The sequence below is a fragment of the Sesamum indicum genome, linkage group LG6 (assembly GCF_026168435.1).
Source record: "Sesamum indicum cultivar Baizhima isolate 11 linkage group LG6, ASM2616843v1, whole genome shotgun sequence".
Classification (NCBI taxonomy): domain Eukaryota; kingdom Viridiplantae; phylum Streptophyta; class Magnoliopsida; order Lamiales; family Pedaliaceae; genus Sesamum; species Sesamum indicum.
This window is the reverse complement of record NC_142662.1, coordinates 27,933,473-27,954,996: the sequence shown is the minus strand read 5'-3', so window position 1 is coordinate 27,954,996 and position 21,524 is coordinate 27,933,473. Positions and strand designations below refer to the sequence as shown.

Genomic DNA, 21,524 nt, shown 5'->3' with positions numbered 1-21,524 from the left:
ATGCGTAACCGGGAAAAAAAGATACTAGTCCAGTAAATAATAATAATAAAAAAAAAAAAGAAAAGGTAAAATGAAGCAATGAAAAGCATATTCCCTATCTGTTATGTTAAGAAGCCAGTTTGTGGCCTCGTGCAGGTGGCGGTTCCTGCGACAAGTAGTAGCGCACGGTTTTCACGTTGGAAACTCGGAATGCTGATGCACATGGGACATGGGTGGGTTTCACCTTTCTCCTTTAACTGAGAGAGAGAATCCGGAAAGTGATCCAAGATGCTGAAGCTCCTTTCGTTTTCCCCCTGTTTTATGATGTGCGCTTTGTTGTTGAATTGTGAATGAAGAATTAATTGCTACTATTTGAGACTATTATTTCTACCGTTATAAGGTAGGTAAGTAAGGGAAATGGCTGCCAGAAAAAATTCTTTTCTATTTACACTCTCACTCTTAATTATCCAACCTCTCCTTGGTTTCTTCTTCAAGTTGGGTCATTAGGTAAGTGGAATCCCTCCCCCACAAAACCAGTGCTTGGGAATCGGTGAAAGGCCTGGGCATCTTAAATTCTTGGTGGTCAATTGCGCGGGCTGTAAATCGAGGATAGAGGAAAAGAAACCCGCTTCGCCTGTGCACAATTAATGGTAAGCATGTCGATACCAAAGGAGCCCGAGCAAGTAATAAAACAAAGAGATGGATCCGTGCTCGGTAAGAAAACCATTCTCAAGAGCGACCATTTTCCTGGCTGCCACAACAAACGCTTGGTTCCCCATATTGACGGTGCCCCCAATTACCGCAAGGTTTCTCCTTCGCTACCCTGATTACCTTCCTATTGTCTTGTTTCCTTTAAAAATATGCGCCAATGCATTTTCCTACTTCCTTTTCATCCCATCCCCCCCCCCCCCCCCCGCGGGGCTTCTGTTTCATGATTTTTGAACTCAAGATTACTGATAGCTATCTGTCTCATACTTCTTTTGCAGTGATTGCTTCGTGTTTCATTTGACTATGGTCTGTCTTGTTTATTATTAGAAGGAGGTGTTAAGTACTCATGTTTTTCTCAGTCGATGTTATATTTTTAAGATCACCCACAATATTTTGAAATCTTCTAACATATTATTGCTTATGTCAACTCTCTTTATCCCTGAATGCGGCAGGCAAATTCATTGCCTGTTCATGGTGTTGCTATTCCAACTATTGATGGCATCCGAAATGTTCTCAAGCACATTGGAGCTCACATGAATGGGGAGCAAATTCGTGTACTTTGGATAAACCTTCGTGAGGAACCGGTAAATTTTCACTTTTTAGTTGCCAATACAAATTCCTTATCTTGGAAAGTTGTGTGAAATAACTAGAAGATTTGTTTGCTTACTGAACAATGATAAATTGAATATTGCATGTTTGATCTCACTTTTATTTTGAAATCCCATTAATATCTTATAGCTTTACGACAAGATGTAAAATGTTCAAAAGGTTAGCTGCTGTAGAAGTAGGTGTGAATCCTATGTTCCCGTTTCCCTACAGGGCATTGACTTTAAAGTTGAACTCCTAAATTTATAAAAGTGGTCCTTTGTGTCTTCTTTAACAAGTTCTAAGATTTCGTTTGTCTTTCTTCTTTCAATTTTGGTTGTACTTGCTTTTCTGCTTGCAACATTTTTGTTTGCATTTATGTGCCCTATATTTATTATTTTAGTAAATGATTTATAATGCAATTGCTATATCTTTTTGTAGTCTGATAGAGAATATAATCACAGTTGCCAACTCCTGGTGCACTCTTGTTTCCCCAAATCTTCTTGTGCACTAGAATGAGAGAAATACGAAAGTTTTCACAAGTCAATGGGTGCTTCCCTCCGGTTTGACTTATTGGTTTAGGCTTTGTTTTTACATCCTTGTTGCAAATCCAGCAATGACGTTGTATTCTGATAGTCACAAAGATAAACATGACACGTGTTCCACGTGGATAACATTTCAAACATATTGAGCATCAGGATCAAATTATATTCATTCCTGGAACTCTGAAGAAAACGTCCAACAATATTATATTTTAATATGTCAATTTCACAATGAAATAATAAGGAAATTCAATTATTTGTCCGTTTTCTTCTCTTTATCATTTTTCCCCAAAAAATCACCTCATTACATAGTACTGTTGCTTTAATTACTTTTGTCTTGCATAATACTAACCTTACATATGGACAGGAACATAGTGAATTCTTAAAATCATGTACATGCCTGTAAACTGTTACCTATTTATTCAATTCAGTGAGCTTCTATTTACAATAAATCTTTAACTTGTCAAGAACATGGCTGCTATAGCTCCCTATTGGTCTTTGAATAGAACTTTAATCTCCTTTTTTGTCTCTTCCTTTTATCATCTGAAGCAATTCTGCTCATGTTAGAGATCTTCTATTGTTGTGATTAATTGCAACATATAGAGTAGTTATGCGTGCTGCCTGCTCTTTTTGTTTTACCCAATTATATATATATACTATGATATCGCAATGTAAACAATTACTACTTGCCTTGATTCTGATGTTACCAATGTCCATCATTTTGTATATGCCTCAATATCTTTTAAACCTTTCTTCATGTGATATACATAGCACTCAGATTCTTCCTAAATAACTTGATGTTTCAAAAAATGTGAATTAGCAATAGTAAGTGTCAGATGCTTAAGAAGGGAACTACCTTTTTGAATTCAAAGCTATTGATTTTCTTGGAATGAGATTGTCTTCTGCTCTTTATGTTGATAGTAAACCATGCAGGAACTTGTTTCTAAGATAATGACAAGGAGTTGCTATACATGGAATTTATTTGTGCACGTAGTAAATTGTGTCCTAGTGAAAGTATAGGTATTAGATTGATTTCACACTAATTTCTTCGTGCTTGACACAGTGTTATTGCTTGAACATTCATTACTACTTGCGTTGATTCCGATGTTACAATGTCCATCATTTTGTATATGCCTCTATATCTTTTAAACCTTTCTTCATGTGATATACATAGCACTCAGATTCCTAAATGAATTGATGTTTCAAAGAATGTGAATTAGCAATAGTAAGTGTCAGACGCTTAAGAATGGAACTACGTTTTTGAATTCGAAGCCTATTGATTTTCTTGAATGAGATTGTCTTCTGCTCTTTATGTTGATAGTAAACCATGCAGGAACGTGTTTCTAAGATAATGAAAAGGAGTTGCTACACGTGGAATTTATTTGTGCCCATAGTAAATTGTGTCCTAGTGAAAGTTTAGGTATTAGATTAATTTCAAACTAATTTTCTTCTTGCTTGGCACAGTGTTATTGCTTGAGCATTTGTTGTCTGTAAGAGTTATTAATGTACATAAAAAAAGAATAACTTCTACAATATTGCCGTGGCTCCTTTGACGTATACAATTAACAGAAAAACCAATATACTGCCTGTACAATGGGAACAAACTATAAGCCTCTACTGATTTCTTGGACCCCATTTGGCCAGCATTAGCGATATCGCTAAAAAGCGGATAATATCTTAAATATAATCCCACTAGGAATTCTATTTCTATCATCTCACTTGGTCATATTATCCTCTAGGGCTTCCCATTAACGGAACTCTGAGTGATATCTATGCCACAAGTAGCTTAAAGTATTTGATTTTTTCACTTATTTTTGTGGAAATACTAATTTCCCAATTTCCAGGTTTATGAAATGGTAAACTTTGAATTTTAGTCCACTTCTGTCATATGTTTCCTTAATCTCTACAGCTGCCAAATCTGCATCATTCTTATGCTTTCCATTTAAGGACATTGGTTTTGAACTTGTATAGATAGTAAGATTTTGATGCCTATTTTCCATGATGCTTCAGAGTCAGGAAGGGGGTTAGTTGGGAGAGGATGCAATTAGACAAGTCCAAAATTGGCCAACTTGATTATTGATTTTCCTATTGGATGTTAAGTACAAATATAATAAGCTTGAAGATGTGAAATGTAAACTAATGGCCAGAATCCTATTTTTTATTACACCATGAGTTTTGCACGAGTTTGGACATTGGGTGATGGGCAGACCATGTGGCATCCAGAATCTGTTCCCTAAGGTGTGCATGTTTGTCTGGTACTTCTTAACCTTCTAACACCTAATATAAGTATTGTTCCAAAACTATTTCATTTGTGGAAGGAATCTAACAAAAAATTTTATTTGTTGAAGAAGCTGTGGCTACAGTATAGTTTCATCCTTCTTAATGTACGTTAAGAATAATTACTTTGTTTTCATTGAAACAATTAATATGGTGGTACATTCCATTAAACACAAGAGAGGTGAACAACCTTAGTTAGGCTGCTCCTAGCAATTGTATGCATATTCCATTTCTATCTTCTCAGTTTGTCCTCTTCACTTGCTGTGGGTTTCCATAAACCAATAACGATGCCAAAAGTAGCTGAAATATTTGATATCACTTATTTTCTGTAAAACACTAATTTTTCCTCATTTTGGAATAGCCACCTCCCCTAAGGTTTGGCATTATTATAAATACATCCATATTGTTGAAAAATTACAAATACCCCATAATTTTAACGTTTGTATAACTAGTCTTTCTGTTAGGGCTCCATCCAAATTTTGGGGTGATTGACCAAAATGTCCTTTTGGATTATAAATTAAAATTTTATATATTTTGTTTAGAATTTTCTAAAATTTTTTTATGGATTAATATTTCTTATTGGTTATTTTTTAACCATCCTCAATATTTTTTTATAATTTATTCTTTTTATTTTTTAAAAGATTTTAGGAAGGGTAAAATAGTAATGTCCACTTCACCATCTAGGAGATTAATTATTTTCCATTTGAGGGGGGGTATTTGTAATTTTTCTAACAACGAGGGATATTCGTAATTATGCCAAACATTAGGGGAGGTAGCTATAGTTTACCTTTGAAATTTGTTAAGTTTTAAATTTTTTAATTTTCATATGCTTGGGTCATATGTTTCCGTCGATCTCCAGACATATTAAAGGCGCATGACGTGAGACTTCTATTCAAGAATCTTCTTGCTGCTTGACTTGTTAGTGCTTATTTTTCCATGATGGTGAGGGTTGAGTTAGTGGGTTTGATAGATGGGGGGTAGAGGGTGCAATGAAACATGTCATAATAATAATAATAGTAGTAGTAGTAGTACTAACAACAGTAATAATAATAATAATAATTAATAAATATAACAATAATAATAATTAATAATAATAATAACAATAATAATAATAATAACAATAATAATAATAATAACAATAATAATAATAATAATAATAATATAATGGGCCTAATAATGTTAAAAGTATGGTTTCGCCAATCATGGAAAAGGATATTGGCCATAAGATTCCACTTATTTTGCTTTTTTATATCTTCGTATTTTAGTGACTATTGACATAAAATGGGTAACCAATCCTTGTCACAATGGGACAAAACCTCACATATTAAGATGAGACGTATTTTTAAATATTATTAATTTATTATTTTGTCAGAAGTTGTATTTTTGTTTTGTCAGGCATTCAGAATTCAAGGATTATGGAATGACAATAATTACTCAATCGAATTCCTTAGATGCTACAGCCATGTCTTAGTTTGTACATATGAAGAGTTAAGGGATACAAAACATACAGACACCCTGTGATTGCTGTAAAGTGAAGTATTGTAGTAGTTCAAATGTTCCTAAGAGATGCTATTGTAGGAAGATCATGATTGACATTATTTTGTAGTTTTGGAACCATTATCTTCCTCTGGATATTTTCTTATCATGATTATGCCTTTAACACCAATGCTTGTGTTGACAAGCATGAAAAATGAGGCATTAGATAATACTTCTTGTTTATTGATCAAGCTGTCGCATCTTGCATGCTGGAAGTGGAAGTCAGCTGTATTATTGAGTTATTCGTAAAAGACTTGTCGGAGCTTTCCATTTCATTTATTGGTTCCTGTGTAAATGAAACAGGTGGTTTACATTAACAGTCGACCTTTTGTTCTGCGCGATGTGGAGCAGCCCTTTTCTAATCTTGAATATACGGTGTGTGATCCCTGAAATCTTGCCTTATCTCTTTTACTTTTGCATTTTCTTGTAGCTATGCAGGTTACATGAGGATTATTTTTCTTATCTTTTCTTCCTAGATATGAATGGAACTGCTTAATTAGGATACTGTAAATATGTGTTCTATCAGTAGCAAGAAAATTTAGGAAGAACTAGATTAAAATGTGGATATGGCTGTAGTTAGACTTCCTGCTTCCTTGTGATTTCCTCATCGAAAGGCATTTAGGTTGATTCTTCCTTTCATATTTCCATTTTACTGTTGCACTATCTTTCATATTCCTCGCTGTTCTTACCCATTCTTTTTTTTTTTCCTCCGCTGGTGCATATTACTGGTTGTCGGTAGCTTCATGGTCTTTTAGGAATATAGCATCCATTGCATTGATCTCTATGTTTCAAAATGCTCATCATACATTGGTCCTTATAAACATGGCAGTAACCTGGACCTGGAGAAGACAATGACAGCTCGTTTCTGTGGTGTCAGTTTAAAAATCTAGGAATTCGTTCGTTCAGTCAAGTCAGCATAAAGCCTGCAATTTTTTTCCTCTATCATCCCATAATCTCTCATGTTTGCTTCTTGTCAATCCGTAGTTATTACGATTTGGTATTATGCATCCTACGGCAACCTATACCTTTCTGCACAGCATATGTAGGACATTCTCTAACATGGTTTTATTGAAATCAAAAACAGAAATAGGTTCCTACTTGCTGCCTTCCTCATTCTAAGATGACATCTTTATCTAAGCTTAACTGGCTGTATCTAGAGTTTTGGATATTATCTTGCTATGTTTTCTTCATATAATCTCGTCAAGTTTGATTTTGCATTTCCATATTCAGCCTCTTCATCAGTATTTGTTTTTCAAATAAAAGTAGGGTATTAACAGGGCTAGATTAGAGCAAATGGAAGATAGACTGAAAGAAGATGTCCTCATGGAAGCTGCGAGGTATTCTGCATTTCTTTGTTTGTTATCCTTTTTAGATTTATTTGTCCTGTTGTCTTCTTTTTGTTGTTCTTTCGGTCACTGCTCACTCTGGTACAAATTCATTTTACATAATCTGAATCAACAGATATGGAAATAAAATCCTTGTGACTGATGAACTGCCAGATGGTCAGATGGTGGATCAGTGGGAACCAGTTTCACATGACTCCGTGAAAACACCACTACAGGTACCCATACCTTTTAAAATTAGAAATATGAAGCGTTTGCTTATCATATCCTAATTTCTTCTCCAAGCTAGGTGTATGAGGAATTGACACATCAGTACCTTGTTGACTATGAACGTGTTCCTATAACGGATGAGAAGTCTCCTAAAGAGCAGGATTTTGATATTCTGGTTAGTCTCTCATTTTGAAGTCTAGATGAATTTAAAACTTCATTGCTGGTGTCCTTAGAATCACTTGTAATATTCAGCATGCTCAGTGCTATATGTTTTGGAACATTGCTACGTTTTTCTTACCTGATGCATAATGCCATTGCCCCAAGAGTCATGTGGCTTGCACTCTGTTCTGAAGCCCATCAATGTCATTTGGCCTAGGCCCCCATGCTATTTCATCTGAAATGAGAAGCAACGTCAAATGCAAAAAGTGGATAAAAAATATGATACAAGCTTTTAACTTGTTGTTTGCATTTGGATGCCCGTATATCTTTTATGAGAAATTAATGTGGATACTTGTCCGTGGATCCCCGCAATCACCAAATTTCAGCTGCATGTCATTCTAGAAGATCCAATGTATTTGCTTGAAACATAGATCAGCCTACCCATCCTATTATTCCATACAACATAGATCGCGTGATGCTCTTTTTGTGTGCAATGGTTATTCACGTACGTTACATTCCAAATATACTCTTTCAATGTACATAAAATGAGAATTTTGGGATTTAAACATCATTTATGAAGGTAAAAGGATATAAATGCTTTAGATTTTCATATTTTCAACTCACCTAATGCTTCGCCCAAATTCAAATGGGCTTATTTATAAGTGAATGCGGGCAAGGCTTATCATTTGAAAGTGTCTTTAGGCCTAAAGCATTGAAATTAGAAACTGTTTCCTTTCCACAATGGAAACAAAAATAATATAAGTAAAATTATGTACAAACAACTAAGCTACAACCTCATGAGAGAAATCTCCAATAACTCTTCCAAATTCATGTAATCCAGCATGGAACCAACAAAAATGCAGCTACGGAATGTGTAATATAAGTTGCCTGTCTGATATGCATCCTCAACCTCAAATTGAAAACTTGGGGTGAGAGCGTTTTCTAGTATTTAAAGAGGTTCCCGCCAGCTAGTATTATGATGTATGTAATTGCGTAATAATTTATTCTTTGTAAAGATGATATTGAACTTGGGTCATTAACATGCTGGAGATGTCAATATTACATTGTTCTCCACATTCTCCATTGTTTAGGTTCGTAAAATTTCTCAAGCAAATGTAAGGACAGAGATTGTGTTTAATTGCCAAATGGGGCGTGGAAGAACAACTACAGGGATGGTGATTGCTACACTCATTTATATTAACCGAATTGGAGCTTCAGGTGATCTTTTATTGCTTTATATCCTGATCTGACTTAAGATATGCTTCATGTTTTCGCCTACCACATGCATCTCTAATTTACTTTTCTCGTAACCCAGAAATTCATGGGAGAAAGAACTAATTTGTGATCAGCATTTTTATTTCGACTTGACATTCCCTTTTGAATTAAAAATAAGCTTGTAAGAGCATGAGCATGCTTAGATTTCAAACTCAATTCATGGTGTCCTTCCATGATCTGGTCCTTCTGGATCAGGATCAATGTGATTTGGGACTAGTTTAGACTATCTCAGTAGACCTAGGTCCACACTGTTATTGATGGACACACCATTCAGCTTCCTCTCTTCCTTTTGTAGTTGTGTCTCTTATCTTCATTCTTCCTTCTCTTTTATTTTCCGAGGCTTCAGCTTTCGTACTACATCGTTGTCTCCCTTTTTCTTGTTCTTTTTTCTTTTCTTTTCCCTGTATCTAGAATCATAATTTCAGATTCCATAACTGAGGGTTGATAGAGAAAAAGAGCGAGAGACATTCAAGGAGAGAACAAAAGGAATCAGGAACAAATTGATTTTACTAGCATACAAAACCAGTCAGTTTGCTTCTGTTACAGCCTTTTATGTATTTCGGTTATCTGCTAATTCTAATTATTACACACTGCTGGCTGATTAACTAAACAGTTGTGTTAATCAAACGTAATTTTTTATTTTCTGATTTGTATTTAGCTAGTTACACTTCTCTTGTGGAGAACGAGATCCTTACTCTATTTCCTCCTGAAATGATCCTTGTTCCAAGGATCTAAGAGTACAAACTGAAATCTTTTCATTTCAGCCTTGAGAAATTGAGTTGATTTCAAGAACAAGCATTTTCGTCCTTCTTCCAGACCCATCACGATTTTCTTGTGCCTATGGTTTCATTTTGCTGCTTTAAAATATTCAATCCTGTAACTGTGGGAACATGGGATATTGACTTGTTATTGCTATGGGTGGCTCCAGGGTGGCAGCAGTACCGCCACATGTGCTTTCAAGCCATTTCTTGAATTACTTTTAGAAGTTAGAAACTCGAACTCAAACCATTGCTTTCAGAAAACTGGAAACAGTGATCACCTTCAGAGTTTCACTTCAATCCATGTATTCAATAAATGCAGAAGTCCCGACAATTAAAACCTTAACATTGATCAATTTAGAATTTGTTAAAGAAATGCTTCGCACCCATCAGTCAAATACCATTTGTTCCCTTTCTGAATCAAGGGCGGAAGTTTTGGTTCAGTCATCGTGCAACACCACTTCTGTTCGATGCATGACACCTTCTCGTTGGATTTATAGGCATGAAAGCAGCTTCACTGGGTTCCTGTTGAAACAGCTTGAATTTTTCGCTGATTTACATTTTGCACCACAAGAATGAGCCCATTTCGAAATTCTTCAGTTTCTTCTTAGACTTTCATTTCCATTCTTCAAAGAGTTGGTGTATCATAATTGATCTGATTGGTATTCTGTCTGAGAATTGAATGATTCTAACACACTTGGTTCAGTTCCAGCTAGTAAGTTTCAGTTTAACAGAGTATTCATGGGGGGGAGATCCTGATAAAGAGAGAACTGAGAGAAGTAAGAGCATTTGATTTTACTAGCATAAAAGAACTGATCTTTTTGTCTGTTTTAGCTTTTTATATATTTCCCAGTTAACTGCTAATCCTCACTGTTACACAACCAATAACAAACTAAGCTAACAGATAAGTTAATCAAACGTGATCTATTTTTTTAATCATATTTCATTATTTACACTTTCCTTGCGAAGAATGCAGTACCTTTAGGGGCTGAATTTCTGTTTCTTGTTTTCTTTTTTCCATTTTCTTGATTTCTTTTGCAGAATTGTTGTTGCAATTCTTAAAATGTGTCAAATCTTGAAATTTGCTTAAATTACTGAATTATGTTGAAATTTGCTGAAAACATTACTGAATTTTCTATTGCTGAATGTTAGAATCGGAATTGTACCATGTTCTATTATGTCCAGATTCTGTCTTGAATTCCCTCCTGCGAGCTGGGATTAGTAAATAAGAACCCGAAGGCCTTCTAAAGATGTTAAGATGAGATTTAAGAACATATCATAGGTCAGATTCTTAGAATGAAATCATAGCTCTACTAGGAAAATGTTATCAATTTAGGATAAATTATAACGGGCTTCTCTGAAGTTTGCCATAGCTACAATTAAAAATTACAAATACCCCCTTGTGACAGCGCATTCTATGTAGGGGTGGCACATGAGTCTAGCCTGCTCAAGGAGCTATTTTAAGCTCAAGTTGAGCTCGAGTTTTTCGAGCTTGAGTCGAGCCAGTTGAGCTCAAGCTCGAGCTCGAGCTCTATATACTCTGTTCATAACCTCGCGAGCAGGCTTTTTCCATTTTTCTTTATTTTTTTCATAAATATTTTTATTTTTAAAATTTTTATATGTTTAATTTTATATTCAATACTTTATCAACTTTATACTCAAAATTGACCATATATATTAATCAATATCATATATTTTGATTTTAGATAATAATAAACAATGGTACTTTTATATAACATTTAATCTTTATACAAAATCAAGCTTAATCAGCATTTAGTAAGTTTTGATATTCTTTTTAAAATAATTATTTAATGTGACACATATAAATTTTATGTTATATTTTAATATCCATTTTTAATCTCTTATACTTTTTAAAATTGTCAAATTCTAACAATTAACTTATAATTTTTTAGATCTATTTGTGAGTTTTATATTTATATCAATGTGCATAGTATGCCATCTGTATTTTATTACTTATAAATTTATGTCAAAATTTTGTGGTTCCCATGAATTAATCTAAACATCATCATCATCATCATAATAATAATAACAGTAATAATAGTAATAACAACGATGATGATGATGATGATGATGGTTGAACAATTTTAATTATTTTTATTGTTATTTTATTATATATATAATAAGATCAATCACTATGTTTGTACTTTGGTTTAAAAAATTCGTCTCTTAAACTTTTTTTTTAATATAATAAGATCAAGAACTTTTAAAAATAACTTATATTTATTTCTTATTAATATTAATACTATACAAAATTATATGCAAGTATTTTATTAAATTTGATGTATATATATTTTCTGTATTTTTACTAATTATATACTACTAAACTAATTAATAGTTTATATTTATAACAATAAATCAAAATATTATACCATATATTTAATATTTCATTACAGTTAATATAATAATATTTAATAGTATTTATTTATAACAATATAATTTTATTAAAAAAATATAACAATTTTGGTAGGAGTTCGAGCTTGAGCTCAATATATAAGAGTTCGTCAGGCTTGAGCTTGAGCTCACCAAAAATGGTCGAGCTTGACTCATTTACACCCCTAATTGTATGGGGATATTTATTAGGGTATTTGTAACTTTAGGGGGTATTTGCAATTTGTCAAACAATGAGGGATGTTTGTAATCAACGCAAACCTTATGGGAGCCTATTGTAATTTACCCATAAATTTAATGATACTGAACCCTCAGTACTTTGCTGTCTGTGTGCACTGGTTCTTGTATTCTTTGGGATAAGGGAATCAATGGACGCATACACATATCTTTCACCTTTAATAGCTTCTCTATTGGTAGAATATATATATATATATGTATCTTTCTTTTGTATCTGATATATCCATGTATAGGTATTCCACGAAGCAATTCCATGGGAAAAGTTTCTGATTGCTGTTCTACTATTACTCCCGATTTACCAAATACAGAGGAATCTATCCGTCGGGGAGAATATGCAGTCATTAGAAGCCTTATTAGAGTTCTAGAGGTACAGATAACAGCTTGTTCCTAAGGCCACAGTATTTCAACTAAAAGGTATTTATCTTTTGAATTTATATTGACTAATGATGTGCCTTAAGGGTGGTGTTGAAGGCAAAAGACAGGTTGATAAAGTCATTGACAAATGTGCCTCTATGCAGGTACTAGTCTCAATACTCGCGTGGGGTACTTTGTTCAGTTCTAGTTGGAATAAATACTTGAGATAATACTAATACCTCTTTGTACCACCATTTTGTCGTTTTTTATTACAGAATCTACGTGAAGCTATTGCTTGTTATCGAAGTAGTATTTTGTGTCAAGCTGATGAAATGAAGAGGGAAGCATCTCTTTCCTTTTTTGTGGAGTACTTGGAGAGATATTATTTCCTTATTTGCTTTGCAGTATATCTCCATACAGAAAGAGAAGCTCTTCATCCTATATCTCCTGGTAAATGCAGTTTCACTGAGTGGATGAGAGCTAGACCAGAGCTATATAGCATACTGCGCAGGTAATGTTGAAGTTTGCAGATATTATAAGTGTCAATATGATGCTATGAGCTCTTTCAATTACATTAATGTAAGAATCTTTTCTTGGTAATCTCTCCTGAATCTCCTTATGTAAGCATCCTGAACATTGTATATATACAAGCTACTTATTGTTCTTCGGCAAATGCAATCACATTACCACTATTTTTCTAGGAGACACTGTGTTTAAAATATGGTTTTGATGCTTTAGTGAAATGTATATATTTAGTTGCCTAGACAATAAAAGCTATATCAGCACAAACTTCAGGTAGTTCAACCCATGTAATGAAAATCACAAAGAATTGATCAAATTTCTTTCAGTTTGCCAGCACAATAGTTGAGGTCTTGGGGTAGTAATATACTATGTTCACTAAAAAGATGTCAGATTAGAAATTGATGAAATCCACAGGTTAAAAGAAATCTTTAGGACTTATGACTAGCAATATCTTGCGTGATTGGACATTTGATCGTGGTTGGACAAACATCTACGCAGAGTATGGCAAGATGAGAATGATTTCATGGGTCTCCTCTGAGGGACCTGTGTTGCTTATTGCTTTAAATTTTACGGAATCTGGTTTTTTCTAATGTCAGTTCTACCTTGAAATTAAAAAGATCTTGCTGCAAAGTATTTTTTAGAATTTGGTACAGAAAATGATTCATAAAATATCAAAATCATGTTAGACTGCGTGTGATGTCGTCTGCAGATTGCTGAGGAGAGACCCGATGGGGGCGCTTGGTTATGCCAATCTGAAACCAGCTCTAGCAAAGAGTGCTGTATCCGCTGATGGTCGCCCTTTAGAGATGAGTCAAGTTGCTGCTTTAAGGAATGGAGAGGTTCTTGGTAGTCAAACAGTTCTTAAAAGTGACCACTGTCCTGGTTGTCAACATCCTTCTTTACCAGAAAGACTGGAGGGTGCTCCTAACTTCCGTGAAATTCCTGGATTTCCAGTTTATGGTGTTGCTAATCCAACTATTGATGGAATTCGTTCAGTCATTCAAAGGATTGGAAGCTCTAAAGGTGGCCGTCCAGTATTCTGGCACAATATGAGAGAAGAACCTGTTGTTTACATCAATGGAAAACCATTTGTTCTTCGTGAAGTTGAAAGGCCGTACAAAAATATGCTGGAATACACGGTATAACATCATATTCAATGATTTCTGAACTAGCAGACCTGCAAAACAACAACATTTTTTTTGGCCTTGCACATTAAACCTAATGTAATAAATTGACATATTGCTTGTTATCTCCATTTTCCTCAATATCCTCTTCAAACAAGAGTAGTGAATGGAGAAAAAGAAAAAAAAGATTGACGTAAAAACGGTCCTTGAGAAAAGCCATGCCATGCATGGCTTCCTTTTCTATCTGAGAGAAAATGCTCTCATGAAGCAGACATTAACCCAATCTCAAATAGATTGAGAGAAATTGGAGACACATCAGCTTCCGTATAAGAGAATAGGCAGAGCCATGGAAACCATGATGTCCCTTTATAATAGAATTTCCATATTCTTTTTGTTTTAGGCTGTACCTCTAATGATGAAAGTTCCTTGTCGACATTGGATTGGTTGTACAACAACCTTAACCTGAACATATGTATTTCTTCTTTTAATTGTCAACAATAATCTTGGAGGATGCATAGATAGAAATTGCTTGGAATACTGGCTGGAGATTGAGCTGCAAAATGTGATTAAGATTGTAGTTGTAAATATCCTCACTCTGAACCTTGGGACCTGCGGCAGCATCACCTTGATTTTTCTCGTTTGTTAGGATCGAAGCAATATCAGTATTTTAAACATTTTACTTTGAGATATTGGTAACAAAAATCCTTTATTGCGACTGTGAAGAGCGAAAAATGCTGTTCAGTTGAGCTGTTGCAATCTTCATCAAAGTTGTTTGTAACCTGGGTTGCTGACTACTTAGCTTGCATTTTTGGAGTAACCTCTTTGTACAGTTAAGTAGCTCATTAATGACGATGAATATTGTTAGGCTTATCCCTCTCTTCCATCTTACCTCTAAAGGAAGGATTTTAACATACTCCGGAATGTGTAGAAGATTGGTCCCATCTTCCTGTGCTGCGTGCTGTTTGTGCTACTTCATTGTCATTGATGATCTAATGGTTTTATCAGCTTTAACGTTGATCTTCTTGCTAATTTGGATTGTAAACCATGGATAGATGCACTCATTACATTGTAACACCTTATTTCTGTTTTCAAGTGGGGTTGTAGGATGAATGTGTCCCAGCTCTGCTCTCGACATTCATCTTCTGGGAAAACCATCTGATTCTGCTATAACAGTAAATATTTTTTAATAAAATGAAAAACAAGTTGGTCTCTGCAGCTCCTCTTAGAAGAAGTCTGTTGTTATATTATTATTCTTATTTAAAAATCTGTTTGAATTATAACTTTATTGTTTCAAAATTTTCTCGTTGTACTGGTTCTCCTTTCCAGTGTACGTTAGAAGAATATATTATTCGATATTTTCTGAGGCAGTATACTATCTAAACAATTCCCTTGAGATGCTAATGTGCTAGAATGTCTTTGAAGGGGATTGATTGTGAAAGAGTTGAGCGCATGGAAGCTAGGCTGAAAGATGATATTTTGCGAGAAGCTGAACGTTATCAAGGTGCTATAATGGTTATCCATGAAACTGATGATGGACAAATATCGGATGCTTGGGAACATGTGAGCCTGCCAGCTGTTCAGACCCCTAGGGAGGTATTTAGGTGCTTTGAAGAAGATGGTTTCCCCATCAAATATGCTCGTGTTCCAATAACTGATGGAAAAGCTCCCAAGGGTTCTGATTTTGACACATTGGCCATGAATATTATATCTGCTTCCAAGGACACAGCTTTTGTTTTTAACTGCCAGGTAAATATTGTTTTAAGGTTCATTCAGCCAGTTATCACGGAAGAGTCCTTCACAGTTTTGTTTAACTTTTCTGGTTGTATATAGTAGCTGTTTGTGCTGGCTAATTAGTGATATGAAGTTCTACAGATGGGGATTGGAAGGACAACAACAGGTACTGTTATCGCTTGTCTTCTGAAACTCCGAATCGACTATGGGAGGCCTATTAGAGTGTGTGTTGGTGACCCATCACACAAAGAGCTGGGCTGTCACAGTGACAATGAAAGTGAAAATCAGCTTTCTTCATCGATGTGTATTTCTGGAAAACATAGGACCACAGAAGATTCAGGTCGTTCATTTGGGATTAATGACATCTTATTGCTGTGGAAGATTACAAGATTATTTGATAATGGAGTGGAATGCCGAGAAGCATTAGATTCTATAATAGATCGATGTTCGGCATTGCAGAATATACGCCAAGCTGTCTTGCAATACAGACAGCTCTTTAATCAGCAGCATGTAGAGCCTAGAGAAAGGAGAGTAGCTTTAAACCGTGGTGCTGAGTATTTGGAGCGTTATTTCCGTTTAATTGCTTTTGCAGCATATCTGGGAAGCGAAGAGTTTGACGGATTTTGCGGACAGGGAAAGTCCAGAATGACCTTTAAGAGTTGGTTACACCAGAGACCAGAGGTTCAAGCAATGAAATGGTCCATCAGACTGAGGCCTGGCCGATTCTTTACTGTCCCTGTAAAGCTTCTTTCATTACGCAAAATATCAGGGGGTTTGCATGTTTTTCTTTTGCCTTCTCATTGACTGTTTGTTAGGTTTCTAAATGCAGGAGGAACTGAGAGCTCCACATGAATCTCAACATGGAGATGCTGTTATGGAGGCAATTGTGAAGGACCGTAATGGTTCAGTTTTGGGGAAAGGTTCTATTCTTAAGATGTATTTCTTTCCTGGTCAAAGAACTTCTAGCAACATACAAATTCATGGCGCACCACATGTCTACAAGGTACCCAGAGAGGTCAAATTTATTCAATGAACAGGAAACCTGAGATGTATAGATTCATCTCTGTAACTGTATCAAGTTTAGGTGATTATTAAATGTATATTTGATAACTTAACCTTGAATACCAGTGTGAGTTTGAGTTTGAAAATTTCAAGGGAAGTTATATTTCTGAATAAAGTAGACTTCTCATATAAAGAATGCTACGCCAGTAAAGTAAAGATGTTGAATGCTGGTTTTGTATCTTAAGTATTTTCCTTGTTTGATTTAAACATCTTTGTCCGAGTAATTAAGAAACTTGGGCTGTATTCAGTTATGAGAGACATGAATTTTGCCTTACTATTTTGTTTGCTAAATATCATGAGAGACATGAATTTTGCCTCACTATTTTGTTTGCTAAATATCACTTAATGGTGTATGAACTAGTTCACTGTCTCAAACTAATATTTTAAATTTTAAGTTTTTTATAATAATAAATGGAAGGATATCTCATTCTTGAGATTTCTGTCTTTCAAGGTTGATGGATACCCCGTGTATAGCATGGCAACCCCCACAATTGCAGGTGCAAAAGAGATGTTAGCCTATTTAGGTGCCAAGCCCACAGCAGAAGGAAGTGATCCTCAGAAAGTAGTTTTAACAGATCTCCGGGAAGAGGCTGTTGTTTATATCAACAACACGCCTTTTGTTCTTAGGGAACTCAATAAGCCTGTTGATACTCTGAAGCACATAGGAATCACTGGTCCTGTGGTATGCCATCACTGCAAAATGTTGTTCACAAGATAAAACAGCTGATGAAGTAAATAGATATTAATTTTCTCATCTTGTTCCATTTTACAGGTGGAACACATGGAGGCACGTTTGAAAGAAGATATAATTTCAGAGATTAGACAATCTGGTGGTAGAATGCTTTTACACCGTGAAGAATATAATCCTGCATTACAACAGGCTAGTGTCGTAGGGTACTGGGAGAATATCTTTGTAGATGATATTAAGACTCCTGCAGAGGTGTATGCAGCTCTGAAGCATGAAGGCTACAATATAGCATATAAGAGGACCCCGTTAACTAGAGAGAGAGAAGCCCTAGCTTCAGATGTTGATTCAATCCAATACTGTAAGGAGGAGTAAGTACTAAATCTGGTTTTTACCATCCAGTAATGTGTGCTCATACCTGGTTTTAGATGATATTGCTGTATGCATCCGGACTAGAGCTTTTAAGTTGTCGGCATACGGCATTGCATCATGGAAAACTAAGCATATTGTCCAATATTTGCTGTTGACCCTTCTATTAATGACTACTAAAGAAAAGGCTCTATTTTTCCAACTAAAACTTTCTAGCCGATATTTTCAAATTAGAATTAAGGTATTCATGCTATGTAATCAGGCTAATTGCTTTGTCTCAGATAGGGATAAAATCCTGCTTTGGGAAGTTAGTTTTAACATATACATGAATTTTTTCAACCTTTTATATTTTGATTGCATCTAACTATTGCATACAATTTGCTTTTTATGATTTTCATATCTTCGTAGTGCATGTGTCAATTGACATAGTATTAAGATACTAGCATTCTTGTGACAGCCTCTTTTTCATCTATCATTGTCTTGCCAACGATATCATGGACACTAAAGCTGCTGTCTTGCCTTCTTGTATCCCTTACAGCTCTGCAGGATCTTATCTTTTTGTATCACACACAGGATTCGGAGGGGTTGCTTATGCTATGGCTATAATTTGTATAAAACTTGAAGCAGAGGCAGCATTAACTTCACGTGTCTCACGATATATTGCAAGTCCATGTTCGTCTAATTCGCAGGAAGAATTTTCCAATTCTGATGAGGAAGCACGCAAAATGGGGGATTACAGGGACATACTAAGCCTAATTAGAGTTCTTGTTCAAGGTCCTGAGAGCAAAGCAGATGTTGACTCGGTTATAGATAAGTATGGTCTTCTTTAGACATTAGGTGTATTTCTCTGTATGTCCTTGATGCATGTTTAAGCTAAAGGATGAATTCATGCTTTGATCTGCATCTGAATTAGAGGTATTCTAGAAAAACTATAATCAAGCATCTAGAATGGATGAAACAGTATATTTCTAGTTTCAAATGAAAGTATTACCTGGAAATAAGATCAAAACCAAGTACATAAGAATACATAGTTATTACAACATACCTGCCTTATTTACATGACTGAATAGGTAACTGAAAATGTTTCAGTTAATACATTTTGCCATAGTCGTTTTCTTGTTCTATTGATCATTGTGCATACATATCCATATACATTGTGTCCAAGCAATCACCCTTTGTATCAAACTTCTTTTGGTCATTTGACCTTGCAACTAGGTTATGTAATTAGCCATGAGATGAATGTCCAGGATTTTTACAGTATTGTGCATAAACCATGCTTGTCACTTTGTCTAAAAATTTACTTGCAGTATTTAAAACATCACTTGAAGAAGAGAAGCCGATGTATTTTAATTTTCATTATCATTCTTTAAAGACTTTAGTAGAGTAACAGAAAGTTGAATGGGAGGCGGCGATCTGCAAAGAAGAATGATCGATTAAGCTGCGCTTAGCTATTTTCAGCTATATCAGTTGGCCGACCTCAAAGGAGTCCAAAAGACTTAAAAACTAAACTAGCTGGGTTTATTTAGAATCAGGAGATTGTTGGATAACTTTCTCATTGACACAGTGATCTCCTAGACTCTTGAAGTTAATGACCCTCATATGACACACTAACTCTACCATTGCATTCATCATTTCATACAATCACTTCCGTTGTAATTACTCCACACCACAATTCTTTCAGGAAAAGTAGCCATCTCTTCAAGTGAAACATCCTATACTGCTCTACCTAGAGAACATAAGATATTTTTCCATCCATACCTACTAGGTAATTTGGTGTGCATTAGAATCTTATTGCTGCTTTATTCTTTTGCGACTGGAACATGTGCTCTAGCACTCTCTTTCACCATGAAATTATCACTGTTCATTCTCACTGAAAATATAACGAAGTTTTTCACCAGCCATGTGACTTCAGGAAGATGCCCTTACAAAGCCATTCATCACTAGTGGTTGACTCATGACACTGCATCTCAAGCTTCAATTTCCCACCACCTTCTTAACAGAAAAGCCAATCATCTTTGATTTTTGATTTTGGTGTCATAAGTTCCAGAACCAAAGAAGTTTCAAGCAATGTTTACCTCCATATAAAATTGACGTCCAGATCGTACTGCTTACCATTCATCTTGAACATTTTTCTTAATTCAGTGCTCAACAGTTAGGTAACAAATGACATAATATGAAACAATTAATAAATAACATAAGATTTGACAAATTAACAATTGCTATGGTTTTAAAGTTTTACAATATCAAAGTTGTTCAGAGGAATAACATAACAGATCAAGTTAGGCATTAACTTATACAGTTTGACTTTGTACATAGCATACTAGGCATTCAGTATGGATGTAAATAGTGCCGAAGATGGAAAAGAACTGGTAACATGAAGTATGTGCAACCAATGTTTTAGAAAATGATAGAGAAAAAGCAGATACTTGGGTCAACCCTCTTTGATATAAACTGTAGGTTTTCCACAGTGTTATTTGGTGATGAATTTGTTTCTAGTTATTGGTCTAAAAATCCTTTCTGTAGTCGTCAAGTTCATTTTTCTGTTTTAAAGGTGTTCTGGGGCTGGACATTTGAGAGATGACATTCTATACTACAGCAAGGAACTTGAAAAGCTGTCTAATGATAGCGATGAACACCGAGCATACCTTGTGGATATGGGCATTAAGGCTTTAAGGTTAGTTTCTTTTCCAGAGTAGTTAATACGTTCATAGTTTGTAACATAGATTATTCTACCTTGCAGCAGGATGTTGTGCCTTTTTAATGTTTCATCCATTGTATTACCTCTGGTTATACTTTTTCATACTGCTTATTAGTCCTAGTCAATTTTAAATTGCATGCTACCAGCCTAGTATGCGTTCTAGTTTCGACTTAAACTGGTTGGTTTTAGGATCTTTCAGTAGCATATGCTTTTTGCCTACTAACTATAGAGTGCATTTGGATCCTACTATTTAGTGTATATATACACCAAGAAGCTCCCACTTTTTGCTTGGTCACATTTTCTAGTTTTTGTGTGTGCAGGCGATACTTCTTCCTGATAGCATTTAGATCCTATCTGTACAGCACTTCAGCAAATGAGATGAAATTCACTGCTTGGATGGATGCAAGGCCTGAACTCGGCCATCTTTGTAATAACCTTAGAATCGACAGGTGACTGGATAAAATGTAGAACCAATGTGATGTACAGGTGTCAATCTTTCATCTTCAATAAGTAATGAGAAATCGAGAAATGAACAATGCATCTACTGAAATGAAAGTGGTCTAACATGACCTGGTGTACTGTACTGGTTCATTTGAAGATTCCGTGTTCAGGAATCTGACTTAGTGAGATTTGGTATCAGGGTATGGAAGATTTATTATTCTTGATGCGTCTTGTAAAATATAAACATCAATGCCTGTTTTGTGCCTGGATACCGACACAAAGACTAAATGACCCTGCCCCTTTTTTCGGAGCATGAAATGCAATTAAGTGAATAATGTTTATTATTTTTTTCGTTTTGGTAAAGTTTATTGGAATTAAGTTCAAGTCCAAAATTGTATTTGAAGTGTTATGGAGACTAGAGTAAACATAGGGGTGCCCACACATGTGTTGTCTCGATCTGACCCCACTCCAACTCTAGGCGTTTGGGCGAATATCTTAGTTTTCAGGATATATATATATA

General features: G+C 35.1%; 1 protein-coding gene across 2 annotated transcripts; it reads left to right on the top strand.

Annotated features, from left to right (window-relative positions):
- Window positions 1–100: 100 nt before the first annotated feature.
- Window positions 101–21,348, top strand: LOC105162978 (metal ion-binding protein). Of its 2 annotated transcripts, XM_088881934.1 has the most exons (19): window positions 103–785; window positions 1,140–1,271; window positions 5,931–6,002; window positions 6,894–6,964; window positions 7,089–7,188; window positions 7,260–7,355; window positions 8,431–8,557; window positions 12,252–12,385; window positions 12,477–12,536; window positions 12,648–12,883; window positions 13,604–14,033; window positions 15,441–15,764; window positions 15,891–16,487; window positions 16,579–16,752; window positions 17,263–17,493; window positions 17,584–17,867; window positions 18,404–18,679; window positions 20,417–20,539; window positions 20,884–21,348. In XM_088881934.1, the coding sequence occupies exons 1-19, from the start codon at window positions 627–629 to the stop codon at window positions 21,014–21,016; spliced, it is 3,759 nt and encodes a 1,252-aa protein (XP_088738060.1). In that variant the 5' UTR covers window positions 103–626; the 3' UTR covers window positions 21,017–21,348. The 2 variants fall into 2 exon arrangements, with proteins under 2 accessions (XP_088738061.1, XP_088738060.1); XM_088881935.1 differs by lacking the exons at window positions 20,417–20,539; window positions 20,884–21,348 and having other exon boundaries at window positions 101–785; window positions 18,439–18,626.
- The last annotated feature ends 176 nt before the right edge of the window (window positions 21,349–21,524 follow it).

Coding starts and splice junctions, on each gene's coding strand:
- LOC105162978 (XM_088881934.1), top strand. CDS start 627: ATGGTAAGCATGTCGATACCAAAGGAGCCCGAGCAAGTAATAAAACAA. Junction 6,965..7,088: donor GTCCTCATGGAAGCTGCGAG/GTATTCTGCATT, acceptor CTGAATCAACAG/ATATGGAAATAAAATCCTTG. Junction 15,765..15,890: donor CTTTTGTTTTTAACTGCCAG/GTAAATATTGTT, acceptor GAAGTTCTACAG/ATGGGGATTGGAAGGACAAC.